General features: G+C 39.3%; 1 protein-coding gene across 2 annotated transcripts in view; it reads left to right on the forward strand.

Moving 5' to 3' along the window:
- Nucleotides 1–17,287, forward strand: part of PTGFR (prostaglandin F receptor) — a 44,124-nt gene extending 26,837 nt beyond the window's left edge. For both annotated transcript variants that reach the window (XM_055341355.1, XM_055341356.1), the window contains exon 3: nucleotides 13,218–17,287. In XM_055341355.1, the coding sequence (XP_055197330.1) occupies nucleotides 13,218–13,520 (303 nt within the window). In that variant the 3' untranslated portion in view covers nucleotides 13,521–17,287. The remainder of the gene's footprint in view (nucleotides 1–13,217) is intronic.
- The last annotated feature ends 1,805 nt before the right edge of the window (nucleotides 17,288–19,092 follow it).

Genomic DNA, 19,092 nt, shown 5'->3' on the forward strand with positions numbered 1-19,092 from the left:
TCCAGTCCCAACCTTTGGTCTTTTCTATAATGAAATAAATTGTCTTAAATGTCAGTCAGAGGGGGATTGTGGGTATAACTCGATTCAAAATTCTACACTTTGAACAAAATGCTGAGAATTTTTTTTTTAACTGCTCGTTATACCTAGGATAACCATCACAGCTTAATTGAAAAGTTCATGTATATCCTCCCAACTGCTTGTTAATGGTATGAAAATGGTTTCCAGCTCCAACATGCAAGATCAGTATCAGGATGCCTAAACTGAAGCCATCCAGGCTATTGCAATACTTCCAGCCTTACTTCATCTTTGTCACTCTGACATACTCAAAGATGTAACAAGGTACCTGTAATGCAATTCTGATGCTAACTGCCTCGAGTTATTTCAGATTTCACAGATTAGGGGCACAGTCTCCCTCAAGACTGCCCTCATTTCAGACACTAGCTGAAAGCCTGAGGATTTCCAGGCCCTTTGCTTTTCTGACCAATTGGCTACAAAATCAGGAGTTCCTACTTCTTCAGATTTGTTAATTCTTTAGAATGACTCACAGAACTCAGGAATATACTATACTCATGATGACAGCTTTATTGTAAAAGACACCCTCAGGCTACTCAAAAGAAGAGACCCATGGTGTGAGATCTGGGAGGACCCCCAACACCAAGCTTCCATGTCTTCAGGATGTTTTCACCCTCCTAGTACATCAATCTGTAGCTGTAAGCAGGAAAGCTCACCTGAGCTTTGAGTGTCCAGAGCTTTTATTGGGTTTCATGACCTATGCATGATTGATCGAATCATTGACTATGTCAATCTCCAGGTCAGGCTGATATTTCGTAGCTCAAAGCCCAACCCATCACAGATCTTCCTCGACTTATGACAGGATTATGTCCCAATAAACCCGTTAAGTTGAAAATATTGTAAGTCAAAGTGCTTTCAATACATCTAAACTACTGATCATCATAGCTTGGCCTAACCTACCTTAAACATGTTTGAACACTCACATTAGCCTACGGTTGCAAAATTATCTAACACATAGCCTATTTTATAATAAGGTTGTTCCCTGTCTCAGGTAGTTTATTGGATATTATACTGAAAGTGAAAAACAGAACAGTTGTATAGGTACTGAAGAGTTAAGTGTATTATTTATTTACCTTGATGATTGAGTGGCTGACTGGGAGCTTTGGCTTGCTGCCACTCACTGCCCAGCATCACAAGAGGGGATCATACTACATATGGCTAGTCTGGGAAAAGATTAAAATTCAAAATTCGAAATATGGTTTCTGCTGAATGTGTACAGCTTTTGTACTATTGTAAAGTTGAAAAATCCTAAGTTGAACTGTTGTAAGTTACAGACCATTCATAATTACATGAGTGGTCTTTCCACCATGGCCTGCCCCAATCCCAAAACTATCTAGGGCTTCAGCAGGAATCACCTCATGAGAATAAACACCCGTGATTCCAGGGGCCCACCATGAATAATAAAGGCACACCCATCATTTAGGAAATTCCAAGGGTTTAGAGGCTCCCTCCCAAGAATGAAGGACAATGGCCAGCCAAATTCTTTATTATTCCACAATACTAAAAGTTGTATAACAGCATTTTGCTTGTTGCTTTGAAATCTTAGAAACTGTTCCAATCAATAGTTATAAAGTGGAAGCAGTCTTCTGGAATTGGTGATATGCTTATGTAATAATTTGTCACATAATGATTACACCAAGGAGAACTGTAGTTGACATTGGTGTGTTATTGACATGTACTATTATTTTTTTTTTCCAGAGAGAGAAAAGAGAGAGAGAGAGGGAGGTGGGGGGGGGGTAGTACGGAGCCCAATGTGGGGCTTGATCTCACAACCCAGAGGTCATGACCTGAGCTGATACTCAGGAGTCCAACTCTTGACTCATTGAGCCACCCAGGCACCATGTTACTGAGACTTGGTTATACCAGATGCAATGTGCCTTTAAAAAGCTAAAATAAACAAATATACCCCCCCCCCGGTCCAGCTCTATACTACAAGAGCTCTACACAATTTAAATTATTTGTTGGAACTAAAAAAATTATTGCTAGACCTTTATTTTGAAGTGATATCCCGTTCAGTGACAGAAAATTGAAGACAACTGATACCTTTTTTTGAGAGGCTGCTGAAATATAGGGTTAATGTAGTATAAAATCCAACACTCTTCTGTGATCCCAGGAGGGAGGAGCATGCCTGAACCTCCTCCTCTACATGCATGATTCATTTCTAGAGAGAGTCTTACACAAGGTGGTTGAATTGTGCTGGGCATGTGCTGATACTTTTGCCTTTTGCTTTGTTGGGGGTCACTTGTCAGCAAGAATGATTGAAATGTGCGGTGTCAGGTGACGTGTATAACTTATATAACCCTAACACCCAATTCGCTGTGGATATCCAGGGTCCTGAACATCAAGGTGAAAGGACAAGAACAAGGTCCGCAAAATTGGACAAAGAGAAACAATGGGATCACCACATATCACTGTTTAGTAAGCTACAAGTGAGGCAGTGAGCAATATCTAGTCGGTAGCATGGCAAAGAAGTACCCATGACAGACATTGTGATCTATGAGAGGAATGGGAGTGAGGTACCTTCGGTGAGACAGAAGTATGGGGTTGGTAGGGGATCCAGGGACATTTCGTGGCTGGGTTACAGTAGCTCATTAAAAAGATGGCATGAAATTGTGTTCATTGTGGAAATAACCATGACTTATCCGTACGATAGATGGAGAACTCAATCTGCTTTAGAAAAAGCCAGATCTTGCAAGACCGACCATGAACCCTTGTGAAGGGTAAATGATAGCATGGCTGATGTGTCCTTTCTAGGTGACATCTTTGACACATTCCCAAAAGTTTTCTTATACTTTACTAAAGCCCTAGGTTTCAACTACAATGGTAGCAGACAGTTCATATTAGCTGAACTATGAATTTTTTAGATAAAATAAATCTGGCAATTAGTACCTTTTTCCAGAAAGAACATGAACTCAACCTAATAACTCTATATTCTGGATTGTAAAAATCTTTTTATTTAAAAGTTGGATTTTTGTGATTTTTTTTAAAGCAATGGGAATCTGTATTTAGAAATTTAAATGACATAAAGGTGGTAATTTTTCATATTTTGGTAACATTGATTTTTTTTAAAAAAGATTTTTGTTTATTCATGAGAGACACACAGAGAGAGGCAGAGATACAGACAGAGGGAGAAGCAGGCTCCCTGCGGGGAGCCCAATATGGGACTGGATCCCAGGACCCTGGGATCGTGACCTGAGCCAAAGGCAGATGCTCAACCACCTGAGCCACCCAGGCATCCTTAGTAAAATTAATTTTTGGACAGCGATTGCTGGTCTCTCAGTCTTACCTGGTAACTGAGAAGAATTTAGCCCAATTTATTATTATTATTTTTAAATTATTACTATTATGCTGATACAGTGGCTCATGATTGACTTTTTTGAAGTCTCAGGGAAATAACAATTAATGGAATTTAAAAATGTCATCATAATCGCATCCTTAAAATCACACCCAAACAATACATTGCTGACATGTTTATGCTAAACTTCCAAGGCCCAAGTTTAGCACTTTACATAACTCATTGGTCTTTATATAACTTTTGGTCTCTTACCAAAAATAAGTAAATCAGTAAAATAAAATGAATCTAAAAAGATCTCCTCACCCCCCCTTAAGATCCCACAGCCCATTGAATCTGTCTTCTATTGGATGTTGAACATAATGGTATCATGAGCTTGGTGAAAGCTTATCCATTGATGATGACAGTGTGGTGGCCATTGGAGTAAAATCGTTTTGTGCATTATAGAGAAAGTTGTATGCCAATTAATAGTTAGGCACCCACTCTGCCCAGCACAGTGTAAAATAATAGTCATGGTTTGTGGCCTCCATGGACGCTAAAATTTCTTCTTATTCACTTATTTCTTCATTTGGCATTTATCAAGTGCCTGTTGTGTACCAAGTATCGGGCGTGGCACTGAGGATAAAGGACTCCACAAGATAAGTGTTTTTCTTGATGTGGTTGATGGAGTTATGGTATCTGCTGCTGAGACAGTTGGAGAATAGATCATGGATAACTTTTTATTTTGAAAGGGACCCTCATTTCATTAAAAATTCTAATAGATTACTGTCCTAGAGCTCAGAGAATGCTTCAGAAATTCTTTCTGAACTTCTGTAATAGTAAACTAACTTTGCCAGTTGGAAATTAAATTTCTTCTTGGAAAAACAGTGTATTTCAGAGCAGATGTTTTCCTGAAACATCTTCTTCTACAGTCTGCTTTTGCCATTGAAAACAGTGTTGCCAACAAAGTAGTCTTTTGTTTCTGAAACAGTGTGGCTCCCAAACGGAGACTAATTTCTAACTAGGTCTTTTCTCTCTAACTCATAGACAAGTTGCTAATAATTACTTTAGTTATGACATATTAGTTAAAAAGTTCTTGGTTAGGAAGAAAATGTCTTCCATGTCTGTCATTGCCAATGTTTAAGGCATAAACCATGTTTTGTTGGCTTAACTATCACTGCTAGATAGAACTAGAGTTTACAGTGCTCTTAAAAGCATAGTTCAAAGTAAAATGCCTTAAATTATTTTATAACAAGGCAGGACATATAAACCAACACATATAGTCTCATACACATGTTTTCTTATAAGACCTACAAATTTTGCCCGCTGATTTTTTATGTTCATCGGCTCCAAAGAACAGAAATGATGGAATAAGGATAACAGTTACAAATGTGGATTAAAAAAAAAAGTGAGATCCAAAAAGACACCTGAAGACCAGTCAAAAAGGATGAAAGAGGATCCTAAAATGAAAATTATGCCATTCATCGTGGGGTGGATAGGAAGAAAAAAGAGAAAAGATGCTGGGTTTTGTCTTACTGTCTGCATCACTTTATATCCATTAGTTAATATATATAAAATTTTTTCTCCCTTCCAGGACAGATAGTTTCCTTTGCTCTGGCATCTTTTCTGACAAGCGTGCTTTGAAGGACACCTCAGCTGTGTGGTCCTCCCGCAACTGACCTACGTGTCACTTACATCTGTTGGTATGGGCACGAGAGATTTGGAGCAACATATTTAATAGCATACAGCCTTGATTTTAACAAAGATACTAGTGAAAGTGCCTTGATAGGAACACTGGGCTAAAAAGTGCTAGAATCAGCTAGAAGGAACACCAGATATGGGCAGAAAGAAATAGAAACCTAGTGAGTTAAAAATGAGATCTACTAATGCCAAGGAGGCAATACATCCTCACTCAGCATCTCTAGCTCTTCACATCCTGACCGCATTTCTTTTAATTCCGTGACCTTGGGCAAGTTCATCTTGCTTCAGCTACTTCATCTTGACATTGGGGTAATATGCTTTCCTCAAGGAGTTAACAGGATTCAACATGATAATAGATGTAAAATTTTAAAACACAGTCTGGGGGCACCTGGGTAGCTAAGTTGGTTAAGTGTTTGACTTTGGCTCAGATGATGATCTCAGGGTCCTGGGATGGAGCCCTGGTCTGTCAGGCCCACTGCTCAGCGGTGAGCCTGCTTCTCCCTCTCCCTCTGCTGCTCCCCTTGCCTGTGTGCGCTCTCTCTCTCTCTCTCTGTCAAATAAATAAATAAAATCTTAAGAAAAAAATAAAAGTGTCCAGAACATAGTAAAGTACTCATACATGCTTGTTATTATTTTCTGTTTATCATCTTGATCATAAATATACAATAATTGGTCTCATTACTGGGAATGGTTTAGTAAAATTAGATTGTGAGTTTTGAAGCCAGGTAGATGGGTTTAAATCCTGCCTCTGCCACTTACCAGCAGTGTGAACTCTGTCAACTTAATGTCTCTGTGGTTTTGTTTTCTTATCTGCAGCACCAGAAAAATTGTAACTATCGCTGGGAGTTTGGTGAAGATGAAATAGTTAAAGTATTAAATGCCAACGAGACTTTTCCCTTCCCTTTCTCTCCTTTCCTGAAGACACATTAGGGCAAAGAAATTCCATTATTCCTGGGGTGCCTAAGTCACCCCAGTGGACCGGTGTGGTCTTTCTGCATCTCCCCTGTGGCTGGAGCTGTCACGTAGTGACAGGAAGAGTCAGTGGTAGGCCAAAGCTTTTCTAAAGTTAAATCAGATTCACTAACTGATCAGTGAGTTTGGTTTAATAGCCGTTGAGTCTAACAACTTATTATGCAAGAGGTGCAGGGATGGCAAAAGCCCTTTAGCCCAGATTGAGACCTTAAAACAGACAAGTCTCTGTTGTAATTTTTTTTTTTAATATTTTATTTATTTATTCATGAGAAACACACAGAGAGGCAGAGACAGAGGCAGGGGGAGAAGCAGGCTCCTCGCAGGGAGCCCGATGCGGGACTCGATCCGAGGACCCTGGGATCACGCCCTGGGCCAAAGGCAGATGCTCAACCACTGAGCCGCCCAGGCGTCCCTCTTGTAGATTTTAAATGTACCCCTTCTACCTCGACCCTCGCCGCCCTTTCCAGGCCCCCAAACCCTTCTGGGATATGACTGGGTTGGAATCTCTGTATCTGTGCCTCTGTTCTTTACCCTCCACAACGATTTTCAATTTTAACCAGAGACTGGGGATCCTTTCCTAAACCAAGTAAATGTTTGATTTATCACCTTAAAAAATTTAAAAATTTCAAACTAACTTTAACTGTACCAGGTTCCTTTAATAAGTACAGAGGCACTCCGGGCAGGCTAGAGAGGAATGGTCTCAGAGGCTGAGGCATTCTTTGAAACACGAGTCCATATAAGCTTTCATATGCTTCTCCTGTTTTTCACCTTAAATCCTTGACTTCTTGGATCTGGGGCCGCCTGGCCTTTCTGCTCAACCCTCCAAAAGTCTGTGCTTGAAGCGACACGTTCCTTCTTGTCTTTCATCTCGACTGTAGGAGTCTTTTCCCACTTACCCTGTCAAAAGTAGAGGAGAAAGATTTGAGAAGGTTAAAGATGTGAGGCACTTACAGTACAATCGAAGGACTATGATGCTGCATTTTCTCATTATAATATATTTTGCACAAGGTGCTGATACTGTGTCTATCAGTGCTAGTGGGATGGTGGCAAGTGTGATGGGAGATAAGGAGCTGTAGGGAGCTTAGGAAAGGCTTTCTGGAGAAGACGGGATAGGAAGGGTGGAGGACTTGGACAGGTCCTTCCCGTTGAGGGAAGGACAGGGAAAGTGACATATTGTGGCATTTATGAAGTGTTTGACAAATACAGTGAACACGTCAAAATAAGATAAATGAATCAGTAAATTGTGTCTGGAGGACCAGTTAGGAGCCCATAATAGAATGGGCTGGTTTTTAAGTGCTAAGACAGCAAATGAGAGAGGACAGGGCGTCTGAGACACATCATGGGAGTGGGCCAAAGAGAAGGCACAGGGGTCCTACCCTGGGTTTGACATCTGAGGCTCCAGAATTGGATATTTATACCACAAAGCCAATCCATTAAGACAAAGTCACAGATCTGTGACTGTAACTATGCATATTTATATCTAAATATTGATACATCCATACATAGGTCTGAATAATTTGGAAACAAGCAGGGAAATGTGAAGGTTGCCATGCTCCACATAGTCACCTAGGAGTACATTTAATAAGTAAGGAGCTTACCTCCCATGACGTTCTGGGAGCTAGGATCCAATCAAAGGAGAAACTAGGTGGCATTATCCTGGAGGCTCAGATAGGAGTGGTTTGTCTGCCTTTTAAGAAATGATTGTTTCACTGAGCTCTGTCCCTGTTGGACTGTATAGAGAGTGTATGTTTTATTTCTCACCACTGCATTTTTTTTTTTAAAGGAAGATGGAGAAACTAGTGGATGAGAGGCGGACAGCCGGGCATTTGCAAGTCATGTTGGGTGAGGAGCAGTAGAAGACATGGAGAAATAGATACAAGCCAGTGTTGGTTTTCAAGCATGTGAAAAGCTGCCAGCACTTCTTCCGTGATGCTCTGGAGACCAAAACTAGAGTTTTCAGCTCCTGATGATGGAGAACGTTCAACAACCCACACAGTTTATTTTTTTGAATTCTTTTAGAGAGAGAGTGTGTGTGTGCAGGTGTGAGGGGGAAGCAGCTGGAGAGGGGGAGAGAGAGAGAGAGAGAGAGAGAGAGAGAGAGAGAGAGAATCTTAAGCAGGCTCCACGCTCAGTGCGGAGCCTGACGTGGGGCTTAATCTCATGATCCTGAGATCATGAACGGAGCTGAAATCAAGGGTTGGACGCCAAACCGACCGAGCCATCTAGGGGCCCCTACAATGCACACAGCTTAAATCGAAGAAATTCTCCCATGAGTAGTGCTGAGTCTTTTCCATCCGATACTTAAAGACACCTGCAAGGAATTTCTGAACTGGACTGGATGAAGGAAAACTTCCCTGCTTTTTCTAAGATTTTATGAATCACATAGGAATCATAAGATTTTGTCACTTCTCATAGGAAGTGATGTAGAGTTCTGTGTGTTTATAGTAAGTGACGCCTATTTTGTCTCCCCTTGCGTACTCTGAATCCCTTCAGTCACATTCCTGCTTTACTTTCTGAAGTATGAACTTGTACCTTAGTGGTCGTGATCACATGAACATAATTGTTTACTTACGATCATCTCTAGCTTTAGACTGAGAAACTCGAACAGAATTCCCTGGGTCTTTTGGACTAGGAGACCTCAATCCTAAATCTCATTTAGTTGCCCCTGTCTTGTCATCCTTGGCCCATCTTGGGGGCAAGGTGTGTGTTTCTGTGTTAATCTTAAGGGAGAAAGGGAAAAAGGCTTCTTCGGGCCTTTTTACGATGGGAACAGGGTCTCAGTTCTGCATTTTTTTCTCCTTCCATGCCAGCACTGCCTCAGGGTGGCTGGGGAAGTGGCAGGAACAGGGCCAGGAAATGCCCTTTTTTTGACGCTGAAAATGGATTCTGAGGTGTCCTTCCCTAGGTGTGGCGGCTGTGAGTTCTCTGTTCCTCTAGGCAAGTCCCTCCCATAGTGTCTCCCACTCCTTAGGAAGCTTTCTCTACTCTTTCTGGGTGACGTTTGGTAAGAGGATTGAGCAAGTACACTGCAGGGCCCGTAGGCAATCTAAGTGTAGTAATTAGAGGGACAGGCCCTGGACAGGCTCTGACGCTTCCCATGGACTGGTCCCTTATCTAGTGGAACCATACTTTCCTTATCTGGAAGATGCAGATAACAATACATATGTCACAGGGTTGTTAGGAGGATTATTTGGCCTATATATAAAAAGAGGCTTCCAAGCACAGGAAAATACTCGGTTCTAGTTTTTGATGTTAGTGTTCGTGGCTGTGTTTCTCACTCCTAGGTGGCATGTTCTGGTTTACAGGAGACTTTCTGCCTTTCTCATGATTCGGGATCCCCTAACTGTCCGAATGACCAGTTCTTCTGGGCTAGTGCTCACCTGTGTTTTCAGAGTGGTCAAGTTCTATGATGGATCTGCATTTTGTAATAAGGATGTTCTCTTAATAGTGCGGTCAAGAATGTCCTCATTCAGTTAGGAATACTTTGCTTTTATTGTAACTTAGTACAACCTCTATTTGGTCTTTGAAGTATATCTTCTGGTCATCTTTATTTTACATCTTCTGTAGTTTTTCTTAAAGAAGTGATCACATTTGACAGGATATATATGCATTTTATTTATCTTAAATTTTGTTATATTTGATATTATGGGATAAGTGGTTATATTTTGTTCCCTTAAAAAGTGTCAGAAATGTTCAGGCAATTCTGTGGCACCTCATTCACATACACATAGGCATGCATAAATAATCCAAATTAGTTCTGATTCTCGAGTACGAAAGTATATTTCAACAAACTGGAAAAATGCACAGATTACAAAAGCAGTGCATGATCTATCCAAAAATTAGTAAGTTAGAGATTAACCAAAGGTGAAAATCAAAATCCTCTGTAATTCTACTGTCTAGAGGGGGATCCCTGCGTGGGGCAGTGGTTTGGCGCCTGCCTTTGGCCCAGGGTGCGATCCTGGAGACCCGGGATCGAATCCCACATCGGGCTCCCGGTGCATGGGGCCTGCTTCTCCCTCTGCCTATGTCTCTGCCTCTCTCTCTCTCTGTGACTATCATAAAAAAAATAGTTATTTAAAAAAATTCTACTGTCTAGAGATAACCAATTGAAATACTGATACACACCTTAGTCTTTTTTCTACACGTGCACAAAATTATGTATTTGGGTTTGGTTTTCCTTTTTTTTATAAGACTAGGATCACTCAGTTGATACAGTTTAGTAACTTGCTTTTTAAAAAGTTAACAGTGAATCACAAACATTAATGTTTACATATTTTTCCATTACACAAAATTACCATAATTTATCTTTTGTTGGATACTTAGAGTGTCCTGAATTTTCGAGACTATACCATAATCAGTAATATACTAAAAAGTATATTAATGTACTTCTCCTAGTAGAGTATGTAGTATCCTTGCACAGTTGGTGACCACACTGCTGTTTTCAGGGAGAAAGAAGTATGGGAGGAGTGCATGCCATGTAACTCAGGTGTTTTTAATTTTCATGTCTCTAAACCAGGCCCAGCTGTTCCAGCCAATTACACGAAGCATCTTTGTTCCCAACTATACAGAGCAGGTTCTAGGCTGGGCTCTGAGGTTCCTAGAAACATATATAGTCATTAATAGGAAATACATTCATTTAATACTCACAAGGCAAGAGAAATACTTACTCATTCATACTTGAACCAATCACCAACCCTCCTCCCCCCAAACCCCAGCAAGAAGATTGTAAATACCATGAGGACAGGCACATGTCTCCTTTGTTTGCCTTTGTAGCCACAGTGTTTAGCACATTGCTGAGCACATAGCAAATAATCAATATATATTTGATGAGTAAAGAAAACTATAAAATGAAAATATCTCAGTCCAATTGCCCATTGGGTCTTGGCTCTGCTTTCTTCTCCCTCCTCTTTCTTTCTCTTTCTTTCTTTCTTTCTTTCTTTCTTTCTTTCTTTCTTTCTTTCTTTCTTTCTTTCTTTCTTTCTTCTTTCTTTCTTTCTTTCTTTCTTTTTTTTCTTTTCTTTCTTCTTTTCTTTCTTCTTTCTTTTTAAAGATTTTATTTATTTGACAGAGAAAGAGAAAACAAGCAGGGGAAGTCAGAGGGAGAGGGAAAAGCAGGCTCCCCACTGAGCAGAGGGCCCAATGTGGGGCTCTATCCCAGGACTCTGGGATCATGACCTGAGCCAAAGGCAGATGCTTAACCAACTGAGTCACCCAGGTGCCCCCGCTCTGCTTTCTTCTAAGAGAAATTGGGCCCATATAGGTTTTCTTATTCTATCCTAATGGTTAACGTGGGGAACAGTGACATAAGAGTCTATACCTGACCCAGGTACTATTGGGTGAGGATTAGGATTTTTTTGTGTGTGTTGATACTTGGTTGGCCTTATTTAGCTACAGAATGTTTAGGGCTACAGTTTGATTCTCCTAGGAAATGAATCCTGAGGCAAAGAACCATTTCCCAAGGAATTTGTAAGATCCTGTTCTTTTGAGTGACAAGAAACCACTTTGGAATCCTTTACTAACGGATGGATTAAAACTTTCAGAGATATTTTAAGCCTCAAAATATTAGACCATTATAATGGATGATCAGTTGTTTCTCTGATGACTAGTTCCTGTGCTTCTAGAGATAGCCTCAGTGAATAGAAAACCATACAATTTAATTCCAACTCTTACTGAGTACATCCTAGGTGTCAGTTTTTGAACTGGGTACTAGGGGATAAAAAGGGAAAAAGAAGAGGTGCATATAGATATAGAAATGAATGCATAATTATCATACAGTGTGGTAAGTGATACAACTGGCTATGGACAGGGGGGCTCTGAAAGAACAGAGGGGGAGTAACTTGCTAATTCAACTTGGTAAAGTTGGAGAAAGTTTCATGGAGATGAACCCATTTTTACTAGGGTGGATAGGAGTTTATCAGACAGGAAGGGGGAGTGGGAGTACAAAATAAAGTCCCATAAGCCACAGCTCAGAAGAGCGTGGTGCATCTGGGACAGGTGAGGCCTTCACAGCAAATTGGACAATAAGGTATTTGCAGGAGAGATGAGATTGTAGCTGACTTTAGATATATCATCAAGGAACCAGCTAGGGAGTTTGTACTTTGTTGTGTGGACAATGAAGATTTTGATAAGGGACATTTATCCTTCAACCACTAATATCATCAAAGCCAAATTAAGACATTTCCTTCTGATAATGGTCCATTAAGAAGACAAGAAAAACGTTTCTTTTCATTTGGGTTTTAGGCTTCGTTACATCCTCTCTTAATGCTGGTGGCATAATGGTCCCACAGTCCTTATGGTCCAGTGATTCTTAATTTTTAAGTTTCACTTTTTATTCATTTATGTCTTATTTGTGTTTACAGCCAAGGTGTTTTCAAAGCCTTCGTGTTTATTATGCAGTTGTTGATTTGGAAGTCAAAACTGGTCTCAGTGATTAGACCAGTTCTAACATATAGCTGGGGCCATTTATGGGACTTATTCCACAAAATGATGTCTTTAACCTCATGAATGGTGAGAAAATAGATACAGGGGACCAAATCTACATTGTTATTGTTAACTCAATGGTAGTATAGACGGGAGTCATTTCCTTCAAAACCCTTACAAAATTCCATTACATTTTTGGAATATTTTAGCCAAGTTAAGGCTAGGGTGAAGGATACAGAGAAGGGAATATGAGATAAGAAGAAATTGGTATTGTAGTTACCAAGCAGAAAATTCTAAAAGTAACATTCCAGAACACTAACATTTCCATGTGCAAATTGTATCTGAATTCATTCTAAAAAATCTCATATCTATAGTTGATCTGTACTTTAATTTTACATAAATAAACTTTAGGTTTTTTTTTTTTTCATTGAAACATACAAATGTGTGTTGGCTTTGAACTTAACTATTCCCAGAAGTAAGAAAAGATCAGTTACTGGTAGCAATGTTTGTTCTCCCTTGGGTCATTCTATTTGTGCACATTTGACTTGCCATATAAGTTATCATTTTTATAGTTCTAATGTCAATTTGAACTCAAAGGATCCAGATATCTACATCAATGTTTCTGCTACTCTTCATTTCTTTTTGTCAGTATTTTGGAAAATAACACCATTTTGTGGAAAGTGAAATGGATGCCGTGTAGCCTTGCTAGTTCAGTTAAACAACTATAGGACCAAGAAAATAGCTGTATCAATGGATTTTTGTTGTTTTGTTTGTTTTGCAGGTGACAATGGCCAACATTGGAATAAATGGAGATCATTCTCTGGAGACCTGTAAAACAACACTTTTTGCTCTCCGAATGGCAACGTGGAATCAAATCTTAGATCCTTGGGTGTACATTCTGCTGCGGAAGGCGGTCCTTAAGAATCTCTACAAACTTGCCAGACGCTGCTGTGGAGTGCATGTCATCAGCTTGCATGGGTGGGAGCTTAGCTCCATTAAAAATTCTCTAAAGGTTGCTGCTATTTCTGAGTCTCCAGTTACAGAGAAAATAAATCAGCAAGCACCTGGTTTAATAGGACAGTAAAGCAGTGTAGGTCTAGGGCAAAATTCAGAAAAGATTTGTCAATATTTCAGTTAATTGGATAGAGATAGAAAGCCAAACTGGAAAATTCAGACCTCAGCAGTTAGTGTGGGGCCACTTTTGTCAGATCTGGCTGTTGAGATTTGCTAAATTCACTGTACAACTGTATCTTTTCACTTGTTTTTTTGTCAACTGGAGGTAAACATGATGAGATAATGCCATGGAGTCCAACTGAAAAAAATTGGAGCTTATTTGTGTTATTCGCGCTTTTGAATGAATGAAGCCTAAAGCATTTACTTGGCCTATTTGTCAAAGAACATCTTAATACTTACCTGCACAGTCAAATAGCTGTTTGGGGGTCACTGCTCTGCAACTGTTCCTTATAAACGAGGTTCAATGAAGTGGAGCACCCTCACTGTTGGGTCTGGTCTGTTATACTCCTCATTATGTAGCTTCAATCAGTAGATGTAGGGTCATGTCTCATGGGATTCACTGTGGCTTGTTATAATGACCTCCATGACACCAAATGTGGCTGTCAGGTTGCCTGACCTCACGAGCCTCTTTAAAATGAGCCTGTCCTTGTCATTTTGACAAATAAAACTGCTTGCATGTATTATTGTGAAGGTAAATTCTTGTTTGAAGGTTTTCTGTGTGAGTCGTAGATTTGCACAGTTTTCAAATAATCTCCTTTTCCTGTGAAAATTCTAGTGCGCAGTAAATAATTTTTGGAGAAACACAGGCTCTATTTCAGCACATATATAGGCTATTTGCATTATAGCAGTTCCTATGAAGCTCTGCCATGGATAATACAAACCGAACTTAAACCCCAGGGATGGTTACAAAGAATGTTGGCAAAGGACCTCTACTTGGACTTGTCATTTCTGTATCAGAGAACAAAAGAAACATAATCCATATGCAATATTTAAAAACTATCTGCAGCTAGTGTGTTTGTGCTTTCTATGCATGCACACACACATACATAAGCATATCAAAAATTTCTTTTGAAAGCTGGTTCATTAAATCTGTAGGATGGCATCTTCTAAAGCCTATGCTATCTGTGTCAAGGGGAAAATTGGCAATTAGTTGGGCACTTGGAGATCATTCTTATGGTTACCCAAGAGATCAGGGGATAAAGATCTCTCCTCAAATTTCCCAGTAACACTTTCGGCTTCTTTGCTTATTTGTATAATTCACCCCCTCCCCTAAATTTTAGTAATCATTGAAAATGTCCTGGGGCTATCAGAACATAGGGTAGATAGTTCTGCTTCATAGTAAAGAAATGTATTTCTGTAAAAGAATTTTTTGCCTTCCTTACCTGTGGTCCATTTAAAAATTAACCTTCTCTGTGAGACTGAGTTCATATTCTCCGGGAAATCTATGTGGTTCAACTAGACTTAAATTATTATATCCACAAATTCTTGCTTTTGACTGGTAATTTACATTGGAAGTTGTTGAACTTCAGTGAATTTTGGTATATTCTTATGAATAAACTAAAAGAAATTAAGCAAATAGCTTCATTGAAGATGTAAAGGAAACCACTTTTTCCAGTGAATTTAAAAACAAGATACATGCACACACACAGAGGCACACAGTATTCTTTTTTTTTTGGCACATGATATTCTTAATTTAAGACCAGTAAATGATGAATTACACAAAGTTTGGTTATTCTCATATATGGAACACATAGTATATGCTCAAAGAACACTTGCCAAATTGAATTACAGGTAAGAATATTTTTGATGCAAAATGAACATGGGATTGCAACAATTTTGTGCATTTTTATTTAAAATGACAATCACATATTGATTATTTTGATATATATGTGTGTGTGTATATGTATACTTGAATATCCAGTGTAGACACTTTAAAAAAAAGCCATTGCAATTTGTGATTGCTGTTACATTACATGAATGTTCTCATGTGTTACAAGAGCACTTAAAGCCCAGAAATTATAGATGGTTTTGAGGAGACATTTATTTCCCACAGTTAAGAGTGTTGGTGTCCTGGAAGCTGAGGCACAAGGAACCACAGCTTCATCCTTCCTCCTCATGCTGGATAGGATGCTACAGCAAACACTTCCATGTATTGTGACCCAGGAGAGGCGTGCAGAGAAACTCTCGTTCAGGGTTCCAGGCCTCTTCTCCGTAAGGCTTCTAAGTAGATGGCATCACGGTTGCTCTATTGCTGTGATGTCACCTAGGCCATGTGTATCTATATTGAGGAGCTACTGTGACATTACCATATATGGGAGTGCACGGGTGTGTAAGGTGTTAGGGAATGACAGAGAGTCACTCTCTGCATATCCTGGAAGGATTATCTTTATTAGCTGAGTACAGGTGTAGGGTAATGAAGTTGGTTTTAGAATGAGGTCAAACTCGAGTAGTAGACACTAAAAACTGAAAAAAAAATGTAGTAAAAGAATATGTGTTGACATTGTGTTAGGCCTTTTGTCCAAGGAAAATGAAATAAAGTGAACACAACAATATGCATATATTTGACTTCAGAATTTTATTTCTATTATTATATATATTTCACTGTAGTTTGGCATCTTATTATATGTTGAATAATAGAATGTAGCATCCATCAACAACTTTCATGTGAGCATTTCAAGTGAAAGTACATTTGTGCAGTTACTGGAAAGAAATTGTACAAATAGTGTTCAGCAGGTTAACCAATTCTGAAACTTTAAGCTGTTTTAAAATTTATAATTAGACCCTCAGCGCAACTGAAATTCCCTTCTCACTGGGTAAAGTAGTATCTAAGCAACTTCACATACTATTTGATCATGTTATTCCTGGGGAATTTTATTATTCGGGGCAAATGACTGGCAAGTGACAGGTTTTTTTCTTTTGTTAGTGAATTTAAAAATGACAGAAAAAGCCAATGGCATATGGTTTTTATGATCATGGATACCAAGACAGATAATGCGGACTCATAGTTAGTTTGTAGGTGCATCCCACTGCATCCCACTTGTCAATGAGGATTTAAGTAAGTGACAGAAATAGTCCAATTTTTTCCCCAAGGGTTGAATGTTGCTAATTTGTATTGCTGAAGTGCAAAATACCTAAAAGTTAACATGTACACACACACACACAGAAATATATCTGTCTTATTCAATAAATGGTCTTTTTTGTGCACTTTCAGTCTTTAAAAGAAAAACCTGTCTTACTTTTGCTCTAATCTGAATTTAGAGCCCAGATAAAAGCACTTGCTAAAACAACTTTTTGTGAAACTTCTGCTAACTTCACCTATATTACCATCATTGCTCCAAATTAATAAACTAAGGTCAGGATATGAAAGATGGGAATGTACATCTTCTTACTTCTTCATTTGGATGTCAGAATATTTTACCATGTGGCAAATAATGTTGGACTTCAACTTGTTACTGAGGTATTTCAACAGTAGATGTTATGTGAATAAATGTATTTTGTGTCCTTCGTACTTGCTGGACTATATGAGATTGAACAGTAATATGTATATTTTGTTGCTTGTATTAGTGTGCAACTCATGTAATTTTAGTGTTTTGACTATTTTAAAACTTCAAACAAATGATTTATAATAAACTTGGACTAGTGTTTATCAAGAGTGGCTATTTTTAGGAAGGTCATATGAAGCTTGAAACTTTTGAACCTAAACTTCCATTTTATCTATTCAATGAGAAGAATTTCAAATTCTTTTTATTACCTTTTTTTTTGTGGTCCACCTAGGCAGGGTCATAGATTTGGATGAGAATCTGATAATTTTCAAAACACGCTGGCCTAGGCATGTCAGGATAGCAGAGAAATGTCTGTGATAACAAATGACCCCCAAAAAATCTTTGTGCCATAACCCTCAAAGATTTATATCTCACCTATGGCTCCTGCCCACTCAGAAGGGAAGCTCTGTTCATTTTAATCACTCAGAGACCTTAGGTGACAAAGCAGCCACCATCTTATATGTTGCTGTTTGCCTTGCTTCAGGGAAGAAAAACATATTGAACCATGAACTGGCTCTTGGAGCTTTCACCTAGAGGTAACACCTGTTACTTTTGCTCACACATTTCTGGCCAAAGCCAGTGATCACGCTACTACCTTCAAGGAAGCAAGTTAGTGCAATACTATGATGTGGCCTGGAGGGGAACCGAAAATAAGTGGTGGAAAGCATGAATGATTTCCATCTCAGGTCACATTTTCCATTCTTGCCATTCTAATATATTTCAAACTAGAACTTTTTAAAAAGGTCATCTATTTAAGAAAATCATGGAATGAAAGCATTTAGGATTCATTCTTCCAAGTAGCTTGTAATCTATAAAGATAAGGTGGAATGAATGCCATATTTGTGGTTTGCAATAAATGGAAATTTTATTTTATTTTAAAGATTTTACTTATTTGAGGGGGGGGGTGAGCAGGAGAGAGTGCATGAATGGGGCAGAGAGAGAGGGAGAAGCAGACTCTGCTGAGCAGGGAGCCTGATTCAGGACTCAATCCCGGGACCCTGAGATCATGATGTGAGCTGAAGGCAGGTGCTTAACCGACTGAGCCATCTGGGTGCCCCAATAAAAATTTTAGAAGATAAAAAACCACTATAGAATAAAATAGTGGAAAAAAGATTTTTTTTTTTAATTTGAGAGAGAGCAAGAACATGTGCACACAAGAGTTGGGGGGTTGAGGTGAGAGGGACAGAGGGAGAGAATCTCAAGCAGATTGCTCCCAGCCAGAGCCCACAGAGCCCTCGATCTCACAACCTTGAGATCATGACCTGAGTTGAAACCAAGAGTTGGGGATCCCTGGGTGGCGCAGCGGTTTGGCGCCTACCTTTGGTTCAGGGCGCGATCCTGGAGACCCGGGATCGAATCCCATATTGGGCTTCCAGTGCATGGAGCCTGCTTCTCCCTCTGCCTATGTCTCTGACTCTCTCTCTCTCTGTGTGACTATCATAAATAGATAAATTTTAAAAAAATAAAAAAAAAGAAACCAAGAGTTGGATGCTTAACTGACTGTGCCCCCCAGGGACCCTAAAATACCATTTTCTATATATCCTTATTCATAGCAAAGTAGAGGCAGGATTGCTAAAATTTAAAGGAACTGTATTTTGGATTTGAAGTGTACTTCACATCTCCACTTACAAAAGCATGTAAACTCTTACAGTTTTGTATTTAGTAACATTTGAATTCTTTTTTAATATCTGATTGGTAAAACCCCAAATTAACAAAATGCCTTCTGGTGCTGTAGTGCTAACTTTCCCACCTTAAATAAGGCAATCCTATGCTAGTATACACCTAAATCATTTTAGTTGAGAAAAAAAATGAGATTCTACTAGACATACATACAATGCATACATGTGTTGTAAAACTTTTGTTTTTCAAGAACCCGTGTTGGTACATGCAGAGTATTCTTTTTTTTTTTTAAGAAAAAAATTTGTTATTTATTCATGAGAGACAGAGAGAGGAGAGAGGCAGAGACACAGGCAGAGGGAGAAGTAGGCTCCATGCAGGGAGCCCGATGTGAGACTCGATCCTGGGACTCCAGGATCACGCCCCGACCCGAAGGCAGATGCTTAACCGCTGAGCTACCCAGGCGTCCCCAGAGTATTCTTT

Source organism: Nyctereutes procyonoides, unplaced genomic scaffold, assembly GCF_905146905.1.
Source record: "Nyctereutes procyonoides isolate TBG_1078 unplaced genomic scaffold, NYPRO_anot_genome, whole genome shotgun sequence".
Classification (NCBI taxonomy): Eukaryota; Metazoa; Chordata; class Mammalia; order Carnivora; family Canidae; genus Nyctereutes; species Nyctereutes procyonoides.